Source organism: Pristiophorus japonicus, chromosome 9, assembly GCF_044704955.1.
Source record: "Pristiophorus japonicus isolate sPriJap1 chromosome 9, sPriJap1.hap1, whole genome shotgun sequence".
NCBI lineage: Eukaryota > Metazoa > Chordata > Chondrichthyes > Pristiophoridae > Pristiophorus > Pristiophorus japonicus.
This window is the reverse complement of record NC_091985.1, coordinates 162,058,617-162,081,871: the sequence shown is the minus strand read 5'-3', so window position 1 is coordinate 162,081,871 and position 23,255 is coordinate 162,058,617. Positions and strand designations below refer to the sequence as shown.

At 43.8% G+C, this 23,255-nt stretch overlaps 1 protein-coding gene across 4 annotated transcripts in view; it reads right to left on the bottom strand.

The window, feature by feature from the left end:
- senp6a (SUMO specific peptidase 6a) overlaps positions 1–23,255 on the bottom strand; it is a 190,548-nt gene that overhangs the window by 14,946 nt on the left and 152,347 nt on the right. For all 4 annotated transcript variants that reach the window (XM_070890015.1, XM_070890016.1, XM_070890018.1 and 1 more), the window contains 7 exons: positions 22,408–22,587; positions 20,162–20,379; positions 16,522–16,616; positions 15,727–15,843; positions 8,331–8,453; positions 7,701–7,793; positions 5,488–5,879 (listed from right to left, as the gene is read on the bottom strand). In XM_070890015.1, coding sequence (XP_070746116.1) covers positions 5,488–5,879; positions 7,701–7,793; positions 8,331–8,453; positions 15,727–15,843; positions 16,522–16,616; positions 20,162–20,379; positions 22,408–22,587 — 1,218 coding nt within the window. The remainder of the gene's footprint in view (positions 1–5,487; positions 5,880–7,700; positions 7,794–8,330; positions 8,454–15,726; positions 15,844–16,521; positions 16,617–20,161; positions 20,380–22,407; positions 22,588–23,255) is intronic.

The following is a 23,255-nucleotide window of genomic DNA, read 5'->3' as shown; positions in this document are numbered from 1 at the left end:
CTGCAGGTGGATGAACTCTGGAGCATCCATGATGCTGAGAATGACGTGACTAGCATGTTTAGTGAGTTGGTCACACCGCAGGTAAAGGGTACACAGCCAGATCGGGAATGGGTGACCAACAGGAAGAGCAGTGCAAGGAAGGTAGTGCAGGGGTCCCCTGCAGTCATCCCCCTGCAAAACAGATACATTGCTTTGGGTACTGTTGAGGGGAATGACTCATCAGGGGAAAGCAGCAGCAGCCAAATTCATGGCACCGTGGCTGGCTCTGCTGCACAGGAGGGCAGGAAAAAGAGTGGGAGAGCGATAGTGATATGGGATTCAATTGTAAGGAGAATAGATAGGCGTTTCTGCGGCCACAACCGAGACTCCAGGATGGTATGTTGCCTCCCTGGTGCAAGGGTCAAGGATGTTTCGGAGCGGGTGCAGGACATTCTGAAAAGGGAGGGTGAACAGCCAGTTGTCGTGGTGCACATTGGTACCAACGATATAGGTAAAAAACGGGATGAGGTCCTACGAGACGAATTTAGGGAGCTAGGAGCTAAATTAAAAAGTAGGACCTCAAAAGTAGTAATATCAGGATTGCTACCAGTGCCATGTGCTAGTCAGAGTAGGAATCGCAGGATAGCTCAGATGAATAAGTGGCTTGAGGAGTGGTGCAGAAGGGAGGGATTCAAATTCCTGGGACATTGGAACCGGTTCTGGGGGAGGTGGGACCAGTACAAACCAGACGGTCTGCACCTGGGCAGGACCGGAACCAATGCCCGAGGGGGAGTGTTTGCTAGTGCTGTTGGGGAGGAGTTAAACTAATATGGCAGGTGGATGGGAACCTATGCAGGGAGGCAGAGGGAAATAAAAGGGAGACCGAGGCAAAAGATAGGAAGGAGAATAGTAAAAGTGGAGGGCAGAGAAACCCAAGGCAAAAAACAAAAAGGGCCACATTACAGCAAAATTCTAAAAGGGGCAAAGTGTGTTAAAAAGACAAGCCTGAAGGCTCTATGCCTCAATGCTAGGAGTATTCGGAATAAGGTGGACGAATTAACTGCGCCGATAGCAGTTAAGGGATATGATGTAGTTGGCATCATGGAGATATGGCTCCAGGGTGACCAAGGCTGGGAACTCAACATCCAAGGGTATTCAGCATTTAGGAAGGATAGACAGAAAGGAAAAGGAGGCGGGGTGGCATTGCTGGTTAAAGAGGAAATTAATGCAATAATAAGGAAGGACATTGGTTTGGATGATGTGGAATCGGTATGGGTGGAGCTACGGAATACCAAAGGGCAGAAAACGCTGGTGGGAGTTGTGTACAGGCCACCAAACAGTAGTAGTGAGGTTGGGGACAGCATCTAACAAGAAGTAAGGAATGTGTGCAAAAAAAGGTACAGCAGTTATCATGGGCGACTTTAATCTACATATCGATTGGGCTAACCAAACTGGTAGCAATGCGGTGGGGGAGGATTTCCTGGAGTGGCTTTCTTGACCAATATGTCGAGGGAGCAACTCGAGAGCTGGCCATCCGAGACTGGGTGATGTGTAATGAGCAGGGACTAATTAGCAATCTTGTTGTGCGAGGCCCCTTGGGGAAGAGTGACCATAATATGGTAGAATTCTTTAAGATGGAGAGTGACACAGTTAAATCAGAAACTAGGGTCCTGAACTTAAGGAAAGCTAACTTCGACGGCATGAGGCGTGAATTGGCTAGAATAGACTGGCGAGTGATACTTAAAGGGTTGACGGTGGATAGGCAATGGCAAACATTTAAAGATCACATGGATGAACTTCAACAATTGTACATCCCTGTCTGGAGTAAAAGTAAAACAGGGAAGATGGTTCAACCGTGGCTAACAAGGGAAATTAAGAATAGTGTTAGATCCAAGGAAGAGGTATATAAATTGGCCAGAAAAAGCAGCAAACTAGAGGACTGGGAGAAATTTAGAATTCAGCAGAGGAGGACAAAGGGTTTAATTAGGAGGGGGAAAATAGAGTATGAGAGGAAGCTAGCCGGGAACATAAAAACTGACAGCAAAAGCTTCTATAGATATGTGAAGAGAAAAAGATTAGTGAAGACAAATGCAGGTCCCTTGCAGTCGGACTCAGGTGAATTTATAATGGGGAACAACGGAATCGCAGACCAATTGAACAAATACCTTTGTTTTCCTTCGTGAAGACAGAACCCAAATAACCTTCCGGATGTACTAGGGGACCGACGGTCTAGTGAGAAGGAGGAATTGATATCCTAATTAGGCGGGAAATTGATGGAATTGAAAGCCGATAAATCCCCGGGGCCTGATCGTCTGCATCCCAGAGTACTTGAGGAAGTGGCCCTAGAAATAGTGGATGCATTGGTGATCATTTTCCAACAGTCTATCGACTCTGGATCAGTTCCTATGGACTGGAGGGTAGGTAATGTAACACCACTTTTTAAAAAGGGAGGGAGAGAGAAAGCGGGTAATTATAGACCGGTTAGCCTGACATCAGTGGGGAAAATGTTGGAATCAATTATTAAGGATGAAATAGCAGCGCATTTGGAAAGCAGTGACAGGATCGGTCCAAGTCAGCATGGATTTATGAAAGGGAAATCATGCTCGACAAATCTCCTGGAATTTTTTTGAGGATGTAACTAGTAGAGTGGACAAGGGAGAACCAGTGGATGTGGTGTATTTGGACTTTCAACAGGAGTTTGACAAGGTCCCACATAAGAGATTGGTGTGCAAAATCAAAGCACATGGTATTGGCGGTAATGTACTGGCGTGGATAGAGAATTGGTTGGCAGACAGGAAGCAGAGAGTCGGGATAAACGGGTCCTTTTCGGAATGGGAGATGGTGATTAGTGGAGTGCCGCAGGGCTCAGTGCTGGGACCCCAGCTCTTTACAATATACATCAATGATTTGGATGAAGGAATTGAATGTAATATCTCCAAGTTTGCAGATGACACTAAACTGGGTGGCGGTGTGAGCTGTGAGAAGGATGCTAAGAGGCTGCAGGGTGACTTGGACAGGTTAGGTGAGTGGGCAAATGCATGGCAGATGCAGTATAATGTGGATAAATGTGAGGTAATCCACTTTGGTGGCAAAAACACGAAGGCAGATTATCTGAATGGCGGAAGATTAGGAAAAGGGGAGGTGCAACGAGACCTGGGTGTCATGGTTCATCAGTCATTGAAAGTTGGCATGCAGGTACAGCAGGCAGTGAAGGCGGCAAATGGCATGTTGGCCTTCATAGCTAGGGGATTTGAGTATAGGAGCAGGGAGGTCTTACTGCAATTGTTCAGGGCCTTGGTGAGGCCTCACCTGGAATATTGTGTTCAGTTTTGGTCTCCTAATCTGAGGAAGGACGTTCTTGCTTTTGAGGGAATGCAGCGAATGTTCACCAGACTGATTCCAGGGATGGCTGGACTGACATATGAGGAGAGACTGGATCAACTGGGACTTTATACACTGGAGTTTAGAAGGATGAGAGGGGATCTCATAGAAACGTATAAGATACTGACGGGACGGGGCAGGTTAGATGCGGGAAGAATGTTCCCGATGTTGGGGAAGTCCAGAACCAGGGGACGCAGTCTTATGATAAGGGGTAGGCCATTTAGGACTGAGATGAGGGGAAACTTCTTCACTTAGAGAGTTGTTAACCTGTGGAATTCCCTGCCGCAGAGAGTTGTTGATGCCAATTCACTGGATATATTCAAGAGGGAGTTAGATGTGGCCCTAACGGCTAAAGGGATCAAGGGGTATGGAGAGAAAGCAGGAAAGGGGTACTGAGGTGCATGATCAACCATGATCTTATTGAATGGTGGTGCAGGCTCGAAGGGCCGAATGGCCGACTCCTGCAACTATTTTCTATGTTTCTATGTTTTTATATTTTAATCGGACTCCCATAGTGCAATAGGGAGCCCGGTTTAAAATTTACTGTCACTCTCTGCGGTGAAAGGGAGGCAGAAACAGCCGGCTCCACAAGGTAAGTGCCTCTTTCAGCACACCTCGTGGGCCAGGAGAAGCAGGAGGCACATTCTGTTTGGGTCACACTGACCCCAATCCAGTGCACACTCAATGGCATATTTTGCAATCTCTTAAAGGTTAAACATTGAAAAAATGTATGCGCCAGTTTTGTGCACAAAGACACATATGCTTAAACCCTTCAAGTTAGCCTTTGTGTAATAAAGCTTGCATGTTGCTGTGAGCAGGAACAAAACCAATTGCAAGCACTTTCTAAAAAGTTTATTTATAAAATCAATAAGGATGTAACTTCGAATCCTATCACCTGAATCCACAATTTCAGTGTTTCAAAAAATATATAACTTTTGAAACAAAAGCAGTGCGAAACGCTCAGTGACGATATGGGAAGGGAAACAAAGTGAAACTCCCAAAGGGACAGGAATATATCAATGAATTGGTCAGGTGGGCAGAACAGTGGCAAATGGAATTCAATACGGATAAGTGTGAGGTAATGCATCTCTGAAAGATCATGTCAAGTTCATTGAAATGCATTTGATGGCAGGACTTTTCACACGAGGAAAGATTGGGTCGACGAGGCCTGTATTCACCAGAGTTCAGAAGAATGAGAGGGGATCTCATTGAAATGCATAAAATTCTGACTGGGTTGGACAGACTGGATGCGGGGAGGATGTTTCCCCTGGCTGGGAAGTCTAGAACAAGGGGTCACAGTCTCAGGATACAGGGTAGGAAATTTAGGACCGAGACGAGGAGAAATGTTTTCACTCAGAGGATGGTGAACCTGTGGAATTCTCTACCACAGAAGGCTGTGGAGGCCAAGTCACTGAACATATTTAAGAGGGAGATAGATAGACTTCTAGAAACCAAAAGATATCAAGGGGTATGGGGAAAAAAATGGGAAAATGGTGTTGAGATAGAGGATCAGCCATGATCATATTGAATGGCGGTGCAGACTCGAAGGGCCGAATGGCCTACTACTGCTCCTATTTTTTAATGATAGTAACTGAACAATCTTGCCAAAATGACTTGCATGGTTCTAATATGTGGAAACAGGAAAAGTCAACAGTGGGGCGATCTCACACAGCTCGGTGGAAAGCACATTTCCATCTCAATGAACCTTACTCCCCCAGACTAAGCTTTCAGATCCTCTATTCTCAATATTTATTTTAGGTTTTCGGAATCAAGGGAAACCTATGTACTTCTGCACACAACTGTATTACTGAAAGTCAACTGTAGCAATGTCAGAATCAGCCGATACTAATTACTAACATCCACTGAAGGGGAAAAGTAGTGCAAGGTTCTCATCATTTAATTGTGAAATTAATTTTTAAACACATTTTGAAATGGCATTTTGGTTAGGACTGCTCCTTTGACGGAGAGCTTGTAAAGAGAGTAGTTTACTTAAATCTCGACAATTTCAGCTTCGTTATGCACAGGATTTCATCCACTTCAAAGAAAAAGCTTCTAAATGGCAAGTTCACTTAAAACGAATGAGTTTTTTTTCTTAGCTTAGTTCTGAAATTAAAATTAAACATGTACCTAGTTGATGACCTTCCGCACCATTTTCTTTCTGGCTTGAGTTCTGGTCGTCTTCTGATTCAGTGTCCAGCTGATTAACATTGCTGGGAATTTTATTAGTTGCTAACAAGCATCTTCTTGTGTGGAGTTTATCAAACTCCACACTCTCACAGTTACTGCCAACACTGGGTTCAGGAATTTTGTCTATGGTGTCAGGACCTTTTCTCAGCACATTTGCAGCAGTTGAGTTGTCGGCTAAACCGTCAGTCTCCTCTTGCGACGAAGGCCAGTGGCTGTTGCTTTCCTCTAGCTGGACAGAGCTGTTGTGCTGCATTCCTTCATTTTCCTGCGGCTTAAGATTTGGCTCAGTGAGGAGGCCAGGAAAACAAATCACAGCCAAAAACCAATGGGCCCTGCAGCAAAAAGAGAAGAAAAGAAGATTTTGTATTAACGTCTTTAGTTTATTTCTAAGTAACAAAAACATTTAGTTCAATTAAACTAATTGACTCAGAACAAAAAGCTTTGAAAACTCCTCAGTTATAGAAGGATTATGAGAATCTCAGATGGCTCAGTCAATTTATCCAGTAAGTAACTGACCATTAAAAAAAACAAGCCCTATTCCAGATTTGTACTAAATTAGTTGATCTCAATTGGGTTACAGTAGAAGCACTCAATTGGTCTCAACACATCTGGGCCAGGAAGGGAATGTATGCCAAGGCTCCTGCACCCAACAGCTATCCAGTAACCTATGATGGAAGTGCACGTGGATTTGGGGCGAGAGCAGGACAGACTCAGCTACAAAACAGTTGAGTGTTGATTCATCAGCCAACACTTCGTTACGGATTAGGCATCAGTACTTGCCACTTGGACATCGTACCAGGGTGTCCCAGGAATCATGCAAACAAAGCAGAGAAAATTGGCAGGGTTAGCGAGAGAAAAAACTATTTTTCAAATGAAACAAAATGCTTTTATTGTACAATAAATAAATCAAGTTTAACTAAATGTTTACTGAGAAAAGTTTTTTCCAATTCTATTTGTTCACATATGTGGAACACTTATATAGAGATGTCTCGGCCCCAAGCTGTGGCGTTCCTGCCCTACAGTGTCAGCTGTAGCTCAGTGGGCAGCATTCTCACCTCGGAGTCAGAAGGTTGTGGGTGCAAGTCCCACTCCAGGGACTGGAGCACAAAAATCTTTGCTGACACTTCAGTGCAGTGCTGAGGGAGTGCTGCATCGAAGTCTGCCCCACTTGTGACAGAGACTGTAGGTCCCGCATTGGACACCTCAGTCACCTGAGAACTAGAGTGGAAGCAAATAGAGTCGACTTCGAGGGACTGCCTATAATGACTATGTACTGTCGGAGGTGTCATCTTTTGGATGAGACATTAAACCCGAGGCCTCGTCTGCACTCTCAGGTGGATGCAAAAGATCCCGTGGCACTATTTCGAAGAAGAGCAGGGGGAGTTATCCCCGGTATCCTGGCCACTATTTATCCCTCAGTCAACATAACAAAAAAAAAATCAACTGGTCATCAGCACATTGCTGTTTGTGGGAGCTTGCTTGTGCACAAATTGCCTGCTGCGTTTCCCACATTACAACAGTGACTACACACTCCAAAAGTACTTCATTGGCTGTAAAGTGCTTTGAGACATCCGGTGGTTGTGAAAGGCGCTATAAAAGTCCATGTCTTTCTTTTCGTCTAAATCTCTCTCTCGTCCTTTTAGACCCTCCTTTAAACCTGTTTAATCACATTTTGTGTCACCTATCCCAATGGCTGCTCCTTTGGATCCGTGCTACTAATCTTTGTCCGATTACGCTCCTGTGAAGCGGCGTGGGACATTTTACTATGTTAAAGGCGCTATATAATTGGAAGTTGTTATTTTTGTATACAAAAGTATAAAATTTAGCATACACAACACGCAGAGGGTTCTAATTTCATTTGTGGGACTTCAGGTGACAACAATTCAGATACTGGCTTCTGCTTTGCATAATTTTATTGTCCTACAGTTAGACAGTGCAGCAGCATAAATCCTCAGTGCAACTTTCCATTTAATCCAAGGTCTCCATGTGGGTCTTGTTTGCTATAAAACCCTCTGCAAACTGGTGAAGCATCGCTGCACACATTCCAATGGGTGAGGGCATCACATCTCAGTCGGTCAATAATTCCCAAGTCCAATACTGACAATGTCTCCTGTGTAAATAAAGACAATGAATAAGGTCACTATGATACTCACATTTCATTAATAGGAACAAAAACAAAATCCTTCTGAAAGAGGTCCACGTGTCTGGTCCATGTTTTCACCCGAGCATGGCGCCGCTGTGGTAATCTAAAAAGTAAACATCAGAAGATTTGTTGAGGTTATAAAGTATATCGACACACAATGAAAAGCACACAACATAGTCACCATGTTAAAAGGACTCATTGCTGCACAGCATATATGATGAGATTATTGAGAGAATTAAAAAAAAAATTGTTCATGGTATGTGGGCGTCGCTGCCAAGGCCAGCATTTATTGCCCATCCCTAATTGCCCTTGAGAAGCTGGTGGTGAGCCGCCTTCTTGAACCGCTGCAGTCCGTGTGGTGAAGGTTCCCCCACAGTGCTGTTAGGGAGGGAGTTCCAGGATTTTGACCCAGCAACTATGAAGGAACGGCGATATACTTCCAAGTCAGGATGGTGTGTGACTTGGAGGGGAACTTGCAGGTGGTGGTGTCCCATGCGCCTGATTAACAAAGCCCCAATTTTCATTCAAAACATAATTTTAGGGCAGTGTTAAGTGCTTGAAGACCATTAGTGATGGCATTTATAGATCACTTCAACATACAAAACATCTCAACTCTTGATTCTCAGTTATAATAGCTTACGATAGATTGGCAGATTCAGGAACGTTCCGCCGTTCTCGCTGATTCAGGCGTTTGTAAAAAAAAGAGCTAAAAATGTGTACTCTCTCTGCATCCTGCTGTTTGATCTTTTCAAGCACCAAATACCTGCAGAGTTACAGAGAATAGGTTCGGATGAAACAGGTAAAAATTTACAATTCAATCATTATTCTTTGTGGCAAAGTTATCTTGACACACACTGCTCTCATGACAGATATCCGAATGGTATAAATAAGGAACTCAGGCCTTCTAGTTCGTGACGTCATAAAGCTCATCACCTCACCATATTTATATCACTTTGACCAAAACACAGTTAGTTGGCGAGTGCACCTATGGGCTAACTCAACACATTACTGAAGAGAATTTCTTCCCTCATTTATCGATCTCCTTCTCGCATATAGTTGAAAATATTTATTAAATTCTACAAATACCTAAAAGATTAATCTTGGATTTTACTTTTCTGTAAATTGTACGTTTCTCTTTTGGGAACACGATCAGAAGCTGCTTGCGTTCCTCAGCAAACATTACACGCGTTGATGGTTACGCAGCGTCTAAAGGATCTTCCATGGATTGTTTGTAGAATTCACCAAATCAAGCAATAGAAGAGATTCATCATCCAAATGTAGCAAGTATACAATGCAACTAAAATCTGTCACAATCTGAAGCCATCTGCATCACTGACTCTCTTTCACTTAAGATTTTAGTTTCCTTTATGGATAATTCCCCCCCGCCCTGCCCCGCTTGTTTCAACGGCTGACACACTCAGACGAGTCAGGTAAGTCGTACTCCAGCACCCGAGCACATAATCTAAAATGGCATTCCGAAATGGCATTGAGGGAGTGATGCATTGTTGGAGGTGGTGTCTTTGGCATGAGATATTAAACCGATTTATAGCCTGCTTTTTCTAGATTTTCAAGTGGACTTGAAAGATCCCATTGTAATGTTTGAAAAATTTAACTGGTGCCCTGGCCAACTTTCCTTCCCCCCAACTATTAAATCAGATCAGGGCATGAATTTCTTTACTGCTTGTGGGACCTGTATGTAAAAACACAACCTCATTTGCCTACAGGAAGCAATTCATTGTATGCAGAGTGCTTTGATATGTTTGAGAAGGCACTATACTTCAAAAGTACTTCATTGGCTGGAATGTTGTTGTAGGATGTCCTGAGGTCATGAAAGTCACATATAAATGCAAGGTTCTGTCTTTCTTTCTTTCTTTCAACAGCTTGTATTTATATAGCACCTAAAACATCCCAATACAGGAGTATTATGAGACAAAAGATTTGACACCGAGCCATACAAGGAGAAATTAGGGCAGATGACCAAAAGCTTGGTCAAAGAGATAGGTTTTAAGAAGCATCTTGAACGAGGGGAGAGAGGTAGAGAGACAAAGAGTTTGAGAGAGGGAGTTCCAGAGCTTGGGGCCTAAGCAACAGAAGGCACGGCCACCAATGGTTGAGTGATTATAATTGGAGATACTCAAGAGGGTAGAATTAGAGGAGCGCAGACATCTCGGGGGTTGTGGGGCTGGAGGAGATTAGAGATAGGGAGGGGAGAGGCCATCGAGGGACTTAAAAAAACAAGGATGAGAATTTTGAAATTGACCGGCAGCCAATGTAGGTCAGCGAGCACAGGTGATGCGTGAGCGGGCCTTGGTGCGAGTTAGGACATGGGCTGCTGAGTTTTGGATGACCTCAAGTTTACATAGCGTAGAACGTGGGGGGCCAGCCAGCAGTGCGTTGGAGTAGTCAAGTCTATAGGTAACAAAGACATGGACGAGGGCTTCAGCAGCGAATGAGTTGAGGCAAGAGTGGAGACGGGCGATGTTACGGAGGTGTGGAAACAGGCGGTGATTATATGTGGTTGGAAGCTCATTTCAGGATCAAATATGACACCAGGGTTGTGAACAGTTTTAGTTCAGCCTCAGACAGATGTTAAGGAGTGAGATGGAGTCAGTGGCTTAGGAATGGAGTTTGTGAAAGGGACCGAAAACAATGGCTCTGGTTTTCCCGTTATTTAATTCGAGAAAATTTCTGCTCATCCAGTATTGGATGTCGAGCAAACGGTCTGACAATTTAGAGACCGTGGAGGGGTTGAGAGAAGTGGTAGTGAGATAGAGCTGGGTGTCATCAGCGTACATGTGGAAACTAACGCTGTGTTTTCGGATGATGTCACCAAGGGGCAACATGTAGATGAGAAATAGGAGGGAGCCAAGGATAGATCCTTGGGGGACACCAGAGGTAACGATGCGGGAGCGGGAAGATTCTCTGGCTACAATTAGATAGATAATAATGGAACCAGGCGAGTGCAGTCCCACCCAGCTGGACAACGGTGGAGAGGTGTTGGAGGAGGATGAAGTGGTCAACCGTGTCAAAGGCTGCAGACAGGTCAAGGAGGACCAGGAGGGATAGTTTACCTTTGTTACTGTCACTAAGGATGTCGTTTGTGACTTTGATGAGAGCAGTTTCTGTACTGTGGCCGGTGTGGAGATCTGATTGGAGGGATTCAAACATGGAATAGTGGGAAAGATGGGCACGGATTTGGGAGGCGACAACACGTTCAAGGGCTTTGAAGAGGAAAGGGAGGCTGGAGATGGTGCGGTAGTTTACAAAGGTGGAGGGGTCAAGGGTTGTTTTTTTTTTGAGGAGAGAGAGAGGTGATAACGGCAGATTTGAGGGAGAGGGGGACAGTACCGGAGGAGAACCGTTAACAATGTCAACTAACATGGGAGCCAGAAAAGGACGTCGAGTGATCAGCAGTTTAGTGGGAATAGGGTCAAGGGAGCAGAAAGTGGGTATCATGGACAAGATGAGCATGGAGAGGTCAAGAGGGGAGAACCTAGAGAAAGATGTGAGTTCAGGGCTAGGGCAGAGGGCAACCTTGGAAGAAGTTTGCCCCAGTGGGCTAGGGGAAGGAAAGGAAGTGGCAAAGGCAGCTGATCAGATAGTCTCAATCTTGGAGACAAAAACATCCATGAGCTCCTCACACTTGTCAGAGAGGAGGGTGGAGGAGACAGGGGAGAGGGGTATAAGAAGATGGCTAGCAGTGGAGAATAGAAGCCGGGGTTTATCTTTGCATTCCAGAATTATCCTGGAATAGTGAGCAGTTTTGGTAGATGAGAGCAGGACCATAATGCTTTGTGTTCCAGCTGGATCTGGCGGTGAATGGCTAAACCAGTTGGCCGCCATATAGATTCAAGTCTGCATTCCTTGGACTTAAGGGAGTGAAGTTGAGAGCTGCACTAGGGGGAATGGCCAGGGCGAGAGAGAGTAATAATTTTAATAGGGACTAGGGCATCCAAGGTGATGGTGGGGGTGTGGTTGAGCAGATCGGTAACTGCAGAAATGTCATGGTGAATGGAGGGCCAAAGACTGGACAGTTGGAAAAATAAATGTAAGCCTTTCTTTTACTTTTTTTTCAAATTCACCAACGAAGAAGCCTCCTAGTGTTAGTATTACTGCACAATTTCAGTCATTTGCCTGTGCTGAAACTAAAGACTTTGACAGTAACTTAATTGATGTATAAAACGAAGTACATTTCAAGAGCGTTCAGATAGTGCCACCCAGTGACAGGAATCATGCACTACTACAGATGGGTAAAATGGTAGTAAGCCACAGCAAAATGTGCCTATTACAGCGGGGACAATTTTCAAACAGGCTTTTATGAATCTGGATTGGCAGAATTATTATCTCAGCCTTGTTTTCATAAACCTGAATTTCCAGATTATCCACTCATTTCATTCAAATTAAAGGTTTTGCTATGGGTCCTAGCTATGCCTGCCTTTTCGTGATAGATGTGAATCATTCTTTGCTCCAGTTCTACTCGGGTCGTCTCCCTCACCTCTTTTTCCAGTACACTGTCATCATAGGCAGTCCCTCGAAACGAGGATGACTTGCTTCCACGCCAAAAAAGGATGAGTTCACAGGTGTTTCAATGAAGGACCTAATATTCCAGGTCCTGAACGACATAGTGTAGGTTGGAAGATGCCTGTGTGTGGATTTTTTAACGTGAGGTGACCATTGCACACCAGCCACCACATGGGCTTGACAAAGCTAGGTCTTGGTCCAGTGGCAACGATTAACTAAGACCTACTCTGCTGAATGGACCTAGTGCGCACACATATCGCAGTGTGGGCTGGCCCAGGCTGCGCCTGGGCCCTCGCCTCTTCTGGCCCCGAACTTGGGCTTCTCCTGGGCCCCGATCACGTACATTGATGACTGTATCGGTGCAGTTTCCTGCTCTCGCCCTGAATTAGAAAACTTCATTCACTTTGCATCCAATTTCCACCCTTTCCTCACCTTGACATAGTCCATCTCCGACTCTTCCCTTCCTCAACTTCTGTCTCCATTTTTGGGGACAGGCTATTGACAAACATTCATTATAAGTCCACTGACTCCCACAGCTACCTGGACTATACTTCCTCCCACCCCGCTTCCTGTAAGGACTCCATTCCATTCTCCCAGTTTCTCTGTCTCCGTCACATCCGTTGCTTCCGATATTTCTTCCTTTATCCTCAATCGAGGATTACCCTCCGCCCTGGGTAACATGGCCCTCGACCGCGTCCGTTCTATTTCCCGCACCTCTGTTCTCACCCCTTCTCCTCCTTCCCAGAACCACAAAAGGGTTCCCCCCTTGTCCTTACCTTTCACCCCACCAGCCTCCACGTTCAACGGATCATTCTCCGCCATTTCCAGCATGATGCCACCACCAATCACACCTTCCCTTCCCCTCTCAGCATTCTGAAGGGCCTGCTCCCTCTGCGACACCCTGGTCCACTCCTCAATTAGCCCCAGCACCCCCTCCCCTTCCCGTGCAGGTGCAGGAGATGCAACACCTGATCATTTATGTCCTCTATCCAGGGCCCCAAACACTCCTTCCAGGTGAAACAGCGATTTACTTGTACTTCTTTCAAGTTAGTATACTGTATTCGCTGCTCACGATGTGATCTCCTCTATTGGGTGACCACTTTGCAGAAAACCTCTGTTCAGTCTGTAAGCATGACTCCGAGTTTCCAATCGCATGTCACTTTAATTCCCCGCTCCACTCGCACTCTGACCTCTCCGTCCTCGGCCTCCTACACGTTCCAACAAAGCTCAACGCAAGCTCGAGGAACAGCATCTTTCGTTTAGGCACTTTACAGCCTTCTGGACTCAACATTCCAAACCATAACCTCTGCCCATATTTCTTTTTGGTTTTCTCTTTCCCATGGCAGTGGTCGATTTCACTCCTGAATGTGCGCACCCTATTCATCTCATTTTCAGTGAAACACTTCCGTTAGATCACTCAACCATCTAAACTGAAGGGAATACTGCACTTATGCAACCTGTCGACATAATTTCACCCTTTAAAGGCACACTATCACTCTGGTGAATTGGCACTGTACCCCTTCCAAGGCCAGTGCATCTTTCCTGAGGTGCGGTGCCCAAAATTGAATGTAGTACTCCAGATGAGGTCTACCAAGGCTTTGTAAAACTGAAGCATCACTCTCTCTCCTTGGTATTCCAGCACCTCGAGATAAAGGCCAACATTCCATTCGCCTTTTTGATTACTTTTTGTACTTGTACACTAATGTTTAGTGACGTGTGAATCTGGACACCTAAACCCCTTTGCTCCTGGTCTCTCTCCATTATGAAAATATTTCAATTTGCCTTTGTCAGATTGAAAGTGGATACACTTTCCCACACTGAATTGCATCTGCCACAGTTTTGCCCACTCACTTAGTAGGTCTTTGTTCTTTTGTAACGTCCTGCTCCCATCTACACTATTTACTGTTCGCCCTCACTTAGTGTCATCTGCAAACTTGGATATTCAACTCACTCTTCGTTCATCCAAGCCATTAATGTACAGGGTGAACTGCTGAGGCCTTTGCACAGATCCCTGGAGAGCACCACTTGTCACATCCTGTTAATCAGAGAATGTTCCCTTTATCCCTACTCTCTGTCCTACCTCCCAGCCAATTACCAACCCACGTCCTAAGATTACCTCATTGCGTGTGCTCTCATTTTTACTAATAATCTTTTGGGTGGAACCTCATCATTTGGCACATCAAAGCTCATTACATCTCAGCTCATTTCTCACATTACAACAATGACCATACTCCAAAAGTACTTCATTGGCTGTAAAGCACTTTGAGATGTCCGGTGTTCATCAAAGGCACTATATGAATGCAAGAATTCGTTTCTCATCATTCTGCTAATCAAATTCATCCAACCAAGCATTCAATTACATTTAGAATGCCATTAATCTATTTAACTCTACTGCTTTATCTAGCAGATTCCAAATATTTTAAACACACTTAAAGTACATAATTTTAAAAACAGGTTTTAAATGTATTTTCCAACAAATTCATTTTTTGTGTCATTGGCACAACTTCAAACTAATATTCTGGATTCAATCTATTCATGCCATTTAAAATGTTTATATCTCAACGGTAAGGTGCTTTCTATAAAGCTTACACAACTCAAATCCTTTCTTACAGCTCACCCGATTTACAGAGCGTTATTTTTGTTCTCTGCATCTGCTAGAATACCCATACGTGACCAGAATTGGACAAAGTGGCAATCAGGGCATTATAAATGCCTCCATAAAACCTATAAATTTCAAACTGTTCTTGCCACGGATCCCAATATTCTATTTGTTTTGTTTCAACTGCTTCTCCAGATAGTCAACACAGAAAGTGAGTCTATTGTTACTCTCTCATACCTTTTCTCACTGTGCTAAATCTACACCCTTGACTTTATACTTATGCCATTCATTTAAAAAAAACCTTAAAATCCAGTTCATAATAGAACTTTCATTTGTCTGTCCAATTGTACTGCATAAATAATCCTTCTGCAAATTGCCAACTGCCCCCCGAGTCTGTACTGTAACACTGTCTACAAATCTAACAAGCTTACAATTGGTCTATGAACCCAGATCATTTATGCAGATTGGAAAAAAAAAAGGGGTCCAAGCACTGACCCTGACAGTTTTTCATTCAATATCCCTCCCTCCCAACAGACTAGCACTGCACCTCTCGTGAGTCCTCTACTTTCTACTCAAATTCAAGGCTCTACCTTGGATTCTCAGCAAAGTCAGTCATATTGTCAAAATCATTCTGAAAGTTCAAATAAACTATATAACCGGGAGTACCACTTTTTCATTTATAGTGTTCACAAGGAAAACTGAGGAGGTTTGTCAAGAAGGACCACACTCTTCTAAATGTGTTTTTTTTTTAAATTAAGCTGTCTCTACACAAGTATTCGTCCAGCCCTACTCCATAAAATGACTCTCACCATTTTACCCATTACTGGCTATTAAGTCTGTTGTTGCCCTTTAAATGTAGTCACTACATTTATATTTCCTGTTCCTGCTTGCGGAAATTTATAATGGTGTTACTTACTTTAAATAGAAATCTATGATAACATCGTTCAAGAATTCTCCTTCTTTCAGACAATAGAGATCTTCGTTAGTCACAGATATGCCACCCTTAGATGGAGGAGGTGGGTAAACTATCAACCTGGTAAAAACAGAACCACACTTGGAAGTATACAATTCCTTGAGAGATGGAAATATATGGCAAATAAAGATCACTTCTCATTCTAGGTAGCGCAACACTTAAATCCAGAAAGTACACTATTCCTTAGCACAGAGTTTAGGTGTTTAAAAACACTGGATGGAATCCAAAAGTCGAGAGAAAAAAGTCCTTCAGATCAGCTTTACATCAGAAATACTCCTAAAATTCACATTAAGGGAGGGAGATAAGATGGAGGTAAAGAAAAGGTACATTCAGTGACCAGGCACACAGTAAGATGTGGGCTCCAACAAACCAACGGATGATGACATTTCTTCTGCTTTTCCTTCCTCATTAGGGAGATATTTGGCCTCTGCTTAAAGCCTTTTAGCAATAACACCACTGAGCTTGGGAATAGAGCAGAATGGGGGACTTGAACCCTATGTACCCCCACTCATTTTATCCACGCCTACCTGTGCTGTCGACTGCCAATTATTTTTATAAAAACGTATTTCTCTTAACTCTCCAAAACAGCTTGAGCACTTCACAATTGAAAGTCAGAAACTAGACTTGTAGCTCACTTTAACAGCATACTTGGCCCACACAATCATTCTGAAATAGTTTTGCTTCAAGTACATTTATTCTGGAATATTGTGATTTTCCCACTCAGTTTGAGACACTTACTTTTCAATCGGACCTGTAAAGGAAGTATGGGATGATGATCCCAAGCCATCTTCACCTGGATGGGTGGTGTTCCTCAAACAGTATTTGGGGGCAACCTAGAAAATGTAATTTAAAACACAGGTCACATGTAGCAAGAGGAGAAAATTAAGAAGGGGGGGGGGGGGTGGTAGAGATGTAACTTTCTGATGTTATTGTAGTCACTCTTTCAATTAGGGCAATTCCATATTCTACAAGTTAAGATCACATGCCCAGCAAAATTGTAGGTAGGCCTCTCCCACTCAGATTTTTAGGTAGAACTATGTGACCGTTTCTGGATGCCCATCTTTACCTCTCGTCAACCAATCACACGTTACACAGTTAGCATATGATCTTTGGAAGAGCCCAGTGCCTTTCATATATAGGAGGAAGGAAAAATTAATATTTGAGCCAATTAGAATTTTTAAATGTATTGATTATCCAATGCTATCTAATATTAACCTGGCGCATCCAGTGGCTCATCCACTAGCTTGGGGTCAGGGGAAGGCAATACTTGCTTTCATGTAAAGAGCAAGGTTGACAATACTTAGAGAATGTCTTACTTCTGCATCACTGCACCCTGAATACCATTAGCAACAGGTCCAGGCTTTTCAGCACATCGATGGTCTAACTTGAGACATGCCAATTGCTGAAAAAAAGCCTCAATAAACTGCCTGGGCATGACAGTCAGTGCGGTCCCACTGAGGGAGCAGGGGAAACTACGTAAAGGAACTCCATTTGCCAAGGTCGTGCATGGCTGCCATTGACAGCACTTCAAAGTCTCTCTGGTCCAGGAGTATTTTTTATATAAATAAAAGACATGCAATCGCCTCAAAGGCAGACAACTATGCTTTTAAAAAAAACTTGACGAGTGAGGTCAAAGGGTAGCTCCTTATATTTGGATCATTTGCCTCGCTCTTGAAGGTGAGGACACTTCCAGATGAAAAGGATTGGGGTTCAATGCTGCTATTCCATTCCTGGTAGAAACGACATTCAGCACAAAGGATGGAAGAAGCATTTCTTCAGTAATGAATTCTCCCCTCTTCCCTTCCCACCAAATTTCTCCCTCCTCTCCCGAGGGTGCCGATTCCTGTTTAAATAGATTCACAGCCTGCTCCTTTCAGGAGTAGCCAATCTTCATATCAGAACTTTGACAATGTTATCAGCAGGCTAGAGGAAAAAAAAGCTTGCATTTATTGAGCGCCTTTCACAACTTCAAGGCATACCAACCAGGCAAGTATTTTTGAAATGTAGTCACTGTTGTAATGTAGGAAACTCAGAAGCCAATTTACGCACAGCAAGATCCCATAAACAGCAGTGCGATAAATGACCAAATCGTCCATTTTAGGTGTTGGTTGAGATATAAATATTGGCCAGGACACCAGAAGACACAGAAAACTCTTTTGCTCTTTCAATATTGCTGTAGGATTTTTTAATCATAGGCGATTAAATTATATTTTATTATAGGCTAGTCATCATCGAAGGCTACACTTGCCTTATATTACAACAGTGACTACACGCCAAAAGTACTTCATTGGTTGTAAAGCACTTTAAGATGTCCAGTGATCATGAAAGGTGCTATATAAATCCGGGTCTTTCTTTCTTTTAGAGTGGGCGCAACAAAGGTTCACTAACTTGATTCCTGGGATGAGAGGGCTGTCCTATGAGGAGAGATTCAATAGATGGGCCTATATTCTCTGGAGTTTAGGAAAATGAGAGGTGATCCTATTGCTACCAACACTAAAATGCCTCTCTCTTTCAAGGAGAAAGGTCGTGACCTCAGCTGCTCTTGTTTCAGCATTCCCATTATTCTTCCAATTTCTTGCGGTACCTTCAATCCTCTAACTCTTTCCATTCTCAATTAGTCATCGGCAGAATTAATTCCAAGTGTACCACAAAAGAAAACTGGAGATCGATCTTGCTAACTGTTCATTTTGTGCTCCAGTAGGAGCACATTTAATTTCAACAGCCAAAAAAATTCACGGTTTCGGAGCAATGTTCCCCATAATTTTGTTTTGAGACTGCACGACACCTTTAACGAGTTGCACCGTCCATTCAAAAGTCTGTGCAAACGTGGTTTTTCCCCGATTTAAAAGCCGTCTCAGTGGCTGTGCGGGAGCCCTGCACGGCCATGCGGCTGAAAGAGAACATTGCTCGGGAGTTGTGCACTGAGGAAATTTATATTATATGGTACCATTAAAGCGTGTATGTCACTCCAGTAGAGTGCTGGAGTTTAATATTTTCATATTTCAAATAACAGTGTCAATATTTGATGTCTACAAGATAAGAGGATGTCCTGTTTCTGACTGCTAAATTTTTGATTGGGGCGGAGGAGCGGTGAGAGATCGGGGCCCAGGAGCGTCATGATCGGGGCCCAGGAGAGGCGAGGGCCCAGGGGCAGCATGCGCCAGCCCACACTGCGACCTATGGACAGTAGGAGCATGTGTGCGCACTAGGTCCGTGCAGCAGAGCTGGTCTCCGGTCGTCTTGGTTAATCCTTGCCACTGGATCAAGACCTAACTCTGTCTCTGGCTGGTGTGCAACTGCCACCCCACGTTAAAAGAATCCACGCACCCTTCGATATGTAGTTCGGGACCAAGAATGTCAGGTCCCTCAGGAACCTGTGAACTCAGCCCTTTTTGATGTGGAAGTGGGTCATCCTCAATAGGAGGGACTGCCTAATACTATACTGAGGAAGTGTTGCACTATTGGAGGTGACACATTAAACCGAGGCCCCGTCTGCTCTCCCAGGTGGATGTAAAAGATCGCATGGCACTATTTTGAAGAACAGGAGAGTTATCCCCGGTGTCCTGGCTAATATTTATCCCTCAACCAACAACATTAACAAATTATCTGGTCATTATCACATTGCTGTTTGTGGAACCTTAATGTGTGCAAATTAGCTGCCACGTTTCCTACATTACAACAGTGACTACACTTCAAAAAGTACTTCATTGGCTGTAAAGCACTTTGGGATTTCCTGAGGTCATGAAAGGCGCGATATAAATCCAAGTCTTTCTTTCTTAAATGGAGTTAGCCAGACCCCACCATGAGTACTGTGTGGTCCTGGTCATCTAATTACAGGAAGGACGGCAGTCCTCGAGAGGGAAACAATAAAGAAAATTGCAACGGTCAGTAATTTAAGTTCTAGGAAAGGTTAAGAAAATTGAGATTTTCATCCTCCACCTGGAATAAGAGAAACTTTGAGGTGGTTGAATTCAAATTTTCAAGATCAGGAAGGGAAGTAACAAAACTAAGCCGAACAAAGTGCTCCTAGTGATGAAAAGTTCAAAAACCTGGGGGTGCAGGTGAAAAAAAATCGGCAAGTTAGGCCAAGTGCCTTTTCAGTTCCTACCATTTCTTACATAGAGTTCTAGACCTGTGCCTTTCAGAGACCTAGTTGAAACTTGCTTTTTTTACATTCACAAGAAGCCGTAAGAAGTCAGTCTGCATTAAACTCAAACCCAAGTTTGTAGAGGTAAATAAAGGCCAAGGTTGATCATTTGACTTCCCCCCCCCCACCCTTGTTTCTTTAGTCTTGATTGTTTTGCACCTACACATCCATAAAACAAGTCAGTCAGTTAGTGGAACCGAATCTCTCAGACTACTACAACAACATGCTTACCCTGCTGTCCTTGAGCAACAGATTCCCCTTGTTCAGCTCCTCCAGGTTCTGTGTAAACAGCAGAAGCCTGTTGTTTGCTTCAGCGAATGGTATGGGGACAAAAAAGTCTGGTATATTGTTCTTTTTGCCAACTTCCGATAAAATCCTTTCAAAAATAGCACTTGCTCGAAGATCCGGAACAGACTCAAAAATCAGGACAATGTACCGTTCATCAGTAGCTGCAAAATACATCACACAAAGGCTGCTCAACATCTACACCAACAAAAATAACTATGTTGGTGTTAAGATAAATTGCCTGCAATTTTCCATATAGGTACTGCAATATTATGAAGGAAATTCATCGGATGTTATATATATTGATTCTCAAAAGATGCATGATAATTTTCTGCATTGGGGGCCAGTTGATGAAGTTAAGGGAATGTTGAGCATGGATAGGAAATTGGTTAATAAAATTAACCTGCGTTGATATAGTGAAGAATGCACCAAGGTGCTTCACAGAGGCTTGAGGAAAAATAGATGATGAACCAAAGGAGGTGAGATTAAGGGAGGGTGACCAAATGCATGGTCTAAGAGGTGGGTTCTGAGGAGAGGCAGTGGGGCTCAGGGGAGGCCGAGAGGCCCCAGGGGTTAGGGTTAGGGTTAGGGTTAGGGAGAGGCGAGAGTTGGGGGCAGTGCAATGCTGGAGGTGGTTAGAGATAAGGAGGGACAAGGCCATAAAGGGATTTAAACACAAGGATGAGAATTTTCAATTCGAGTCTTTGGGAGGTCATGAGCTAATATAGGTCAGGAAAGACAGGGTGATGGGCGAGCGTGACTCAGCGTGGGATAGGATATGGGCAGCAGGGTTAAAGGACAGAAAATATAGTATAGTATTGGGAACAGTGCTACTAACATATCTACAATTTGGAATTGGATATGGGGCCACAATATCAACATTTGCATACAACAGAAATAGAAATTCTGGCTAAATGTGTAGATGAATGCGTGTGAATTCAAGAGGATATAGACAGATTAGTAGATTGGACAAATAGATGTTCGATGCAATTTAATGCAAAGAACTGTTCCTTTAAGTTGGAAAATTGCATGTCACTCCACTATTTAAGAATGGCGAAAGGGAAACCAGGGAATTATAGCCCGAAGACTTGAGTTGAAAATTCTCAGCCTTGTGTTTTAATCCCTTCATAGCCTCCCCCTCCTTATCTCTAACCTCCTCCAGCCTTACACTGCCCACCAACCCTTGGCCTCTCCCAGGCCCCTCTGCCTCCCCCTTCCCACATAAGCGAAGGTTATAAGAACATAGAATGCCCTAGCAGAAACAACATGGAAGTAGAGTCCATAATAGGTTTTAAAAGGAATGTGGATAAATAGCAGAGAAGGAAACATTTAAAAGAGTAGGGATAAAGGGCAAGGTAATGGGATTAATAGGGAACTCATTCATGAGCCAGCACAGGGACAATGGGCTAAATGGCCCCCTTTGGTGTTGTAATATTATGAATCAATCAGTGAAAAGCTCAAACGGTCTCAGGTTAGCAAATTAGTTGAGGTAGAGAGACACGGGGAGCAACACCAACAAGAGGGTATTCGGCTTCTCCAAAATGCCTTTAATCTCAACACACAACAAAAAGAAAAGCGCTAACTGCCTTAATTCAACCACACTACTTTGTATTTATATAGCACCTTTCATGTAGAAAATGTGCCTTGGCACTTCACAGGAGCGTTATCAAACAAAATATGATGCGGAACCACGCAAGGACAGGTGACCAAAAGCTTGGTCAAAGAGGTAGGTTTTAAGAAATGTCTTAAAGGAGGAAAGAGAGGTAGAGAGACAGAGAGGCTTAGGGAGGGAATTGCAGAGCTTGGGGCCTAAGCAGCTGAAGGCACGGCCATCAATGGTGGAGCGATTATAACTGGGGATGCGCAAGAGGCCAGAACTGGGGGAGCAGATATCTGAGAGTTGTGGGGCTGGAGGAGGTTAGAGAGATAGGAAGGGGCGAGGCCATGGGGGGTTTGAAAACAAGGATGAGAATTTTTTTTTTTTTTTTAAATCGAGGCGTTGCCTGACCAGAAGCCAATATAGGTCAGCGAGCAAAGGGGTGATGGGTGAACAGGACTTGGTGCAATTTAGGATACAGTGATAGAGGGTGATAACCAGCATTCAAGTACAGTGTCTTCATTATTTTTATATAAAGGATCAAGAAGCTCGTGTGTTCAACGTCACCACTGTTAATGCAGTGGATTATACTCACTGGTCCCTTGAGAGTCAAACCAGCTCTTCTCTTTGCTCATTTTGAGAGATGATCGTATATTGTGGCAAGCAGCAGGTGTGACTTGCAGAAAAAGCACTGGTAATACACGTGCACTGCACCATTCACACATAGTGAATTCTGAAGCTGGTAAAACTATGTCTTGGGATGACTCATTAGGCACTGAAACGGAAGGAGATATGCTATTATAGATTACTCTTCACGTTTTTGTACAGGTCATGATTTTCATTATGACGGATGTGGTTTAGTTCATGGTTTAAAAAGAGCCTCACTTGCAATTGGCTTTCTTCAAAACTAACAAATTGTTCAAGAATTATGATTGAAATGTCTGTCCAGTTCTTTCGCCATTGAAATATCTTTATTTAAACAAGGAGCAGAGAGTGCATTTAAGAATATAAGAAATAGGAGCAGGAGTAGGCCATTTGGCTCCTCGAGCCTGATCTTGGCCTCAACTCCACTTCCCTGCCCGCTCCCCATAATCCTTCACTCCCTTATCATTCAGCAATCTGTTTATCTCCACCTTAAATATATTTAATGACCCAGCTTCCACAGCTCTCTGGGGTAGAGAATTCCAAAGATTCACGACCCTCAGAAGAAATTCCTCTTCATTTCCGTTTTAAATGGATGACCCCTTATTCTGAAAATATACCCCCTCATCATCAAAGGCAGTCCCTCGGAGTTGAGGATGACTAGCTTCCACTTAGTGAGTTCTCAGGTGACTGAGGAGTCCAATGCGGGACCTACAGTCTCTGACACAGTGGGGGCAGACAATGGTTGAAGGAAAGGGTGGTTGGGGAGCCTGGGTTGATGCACATTCCTTCCGCTGTCTA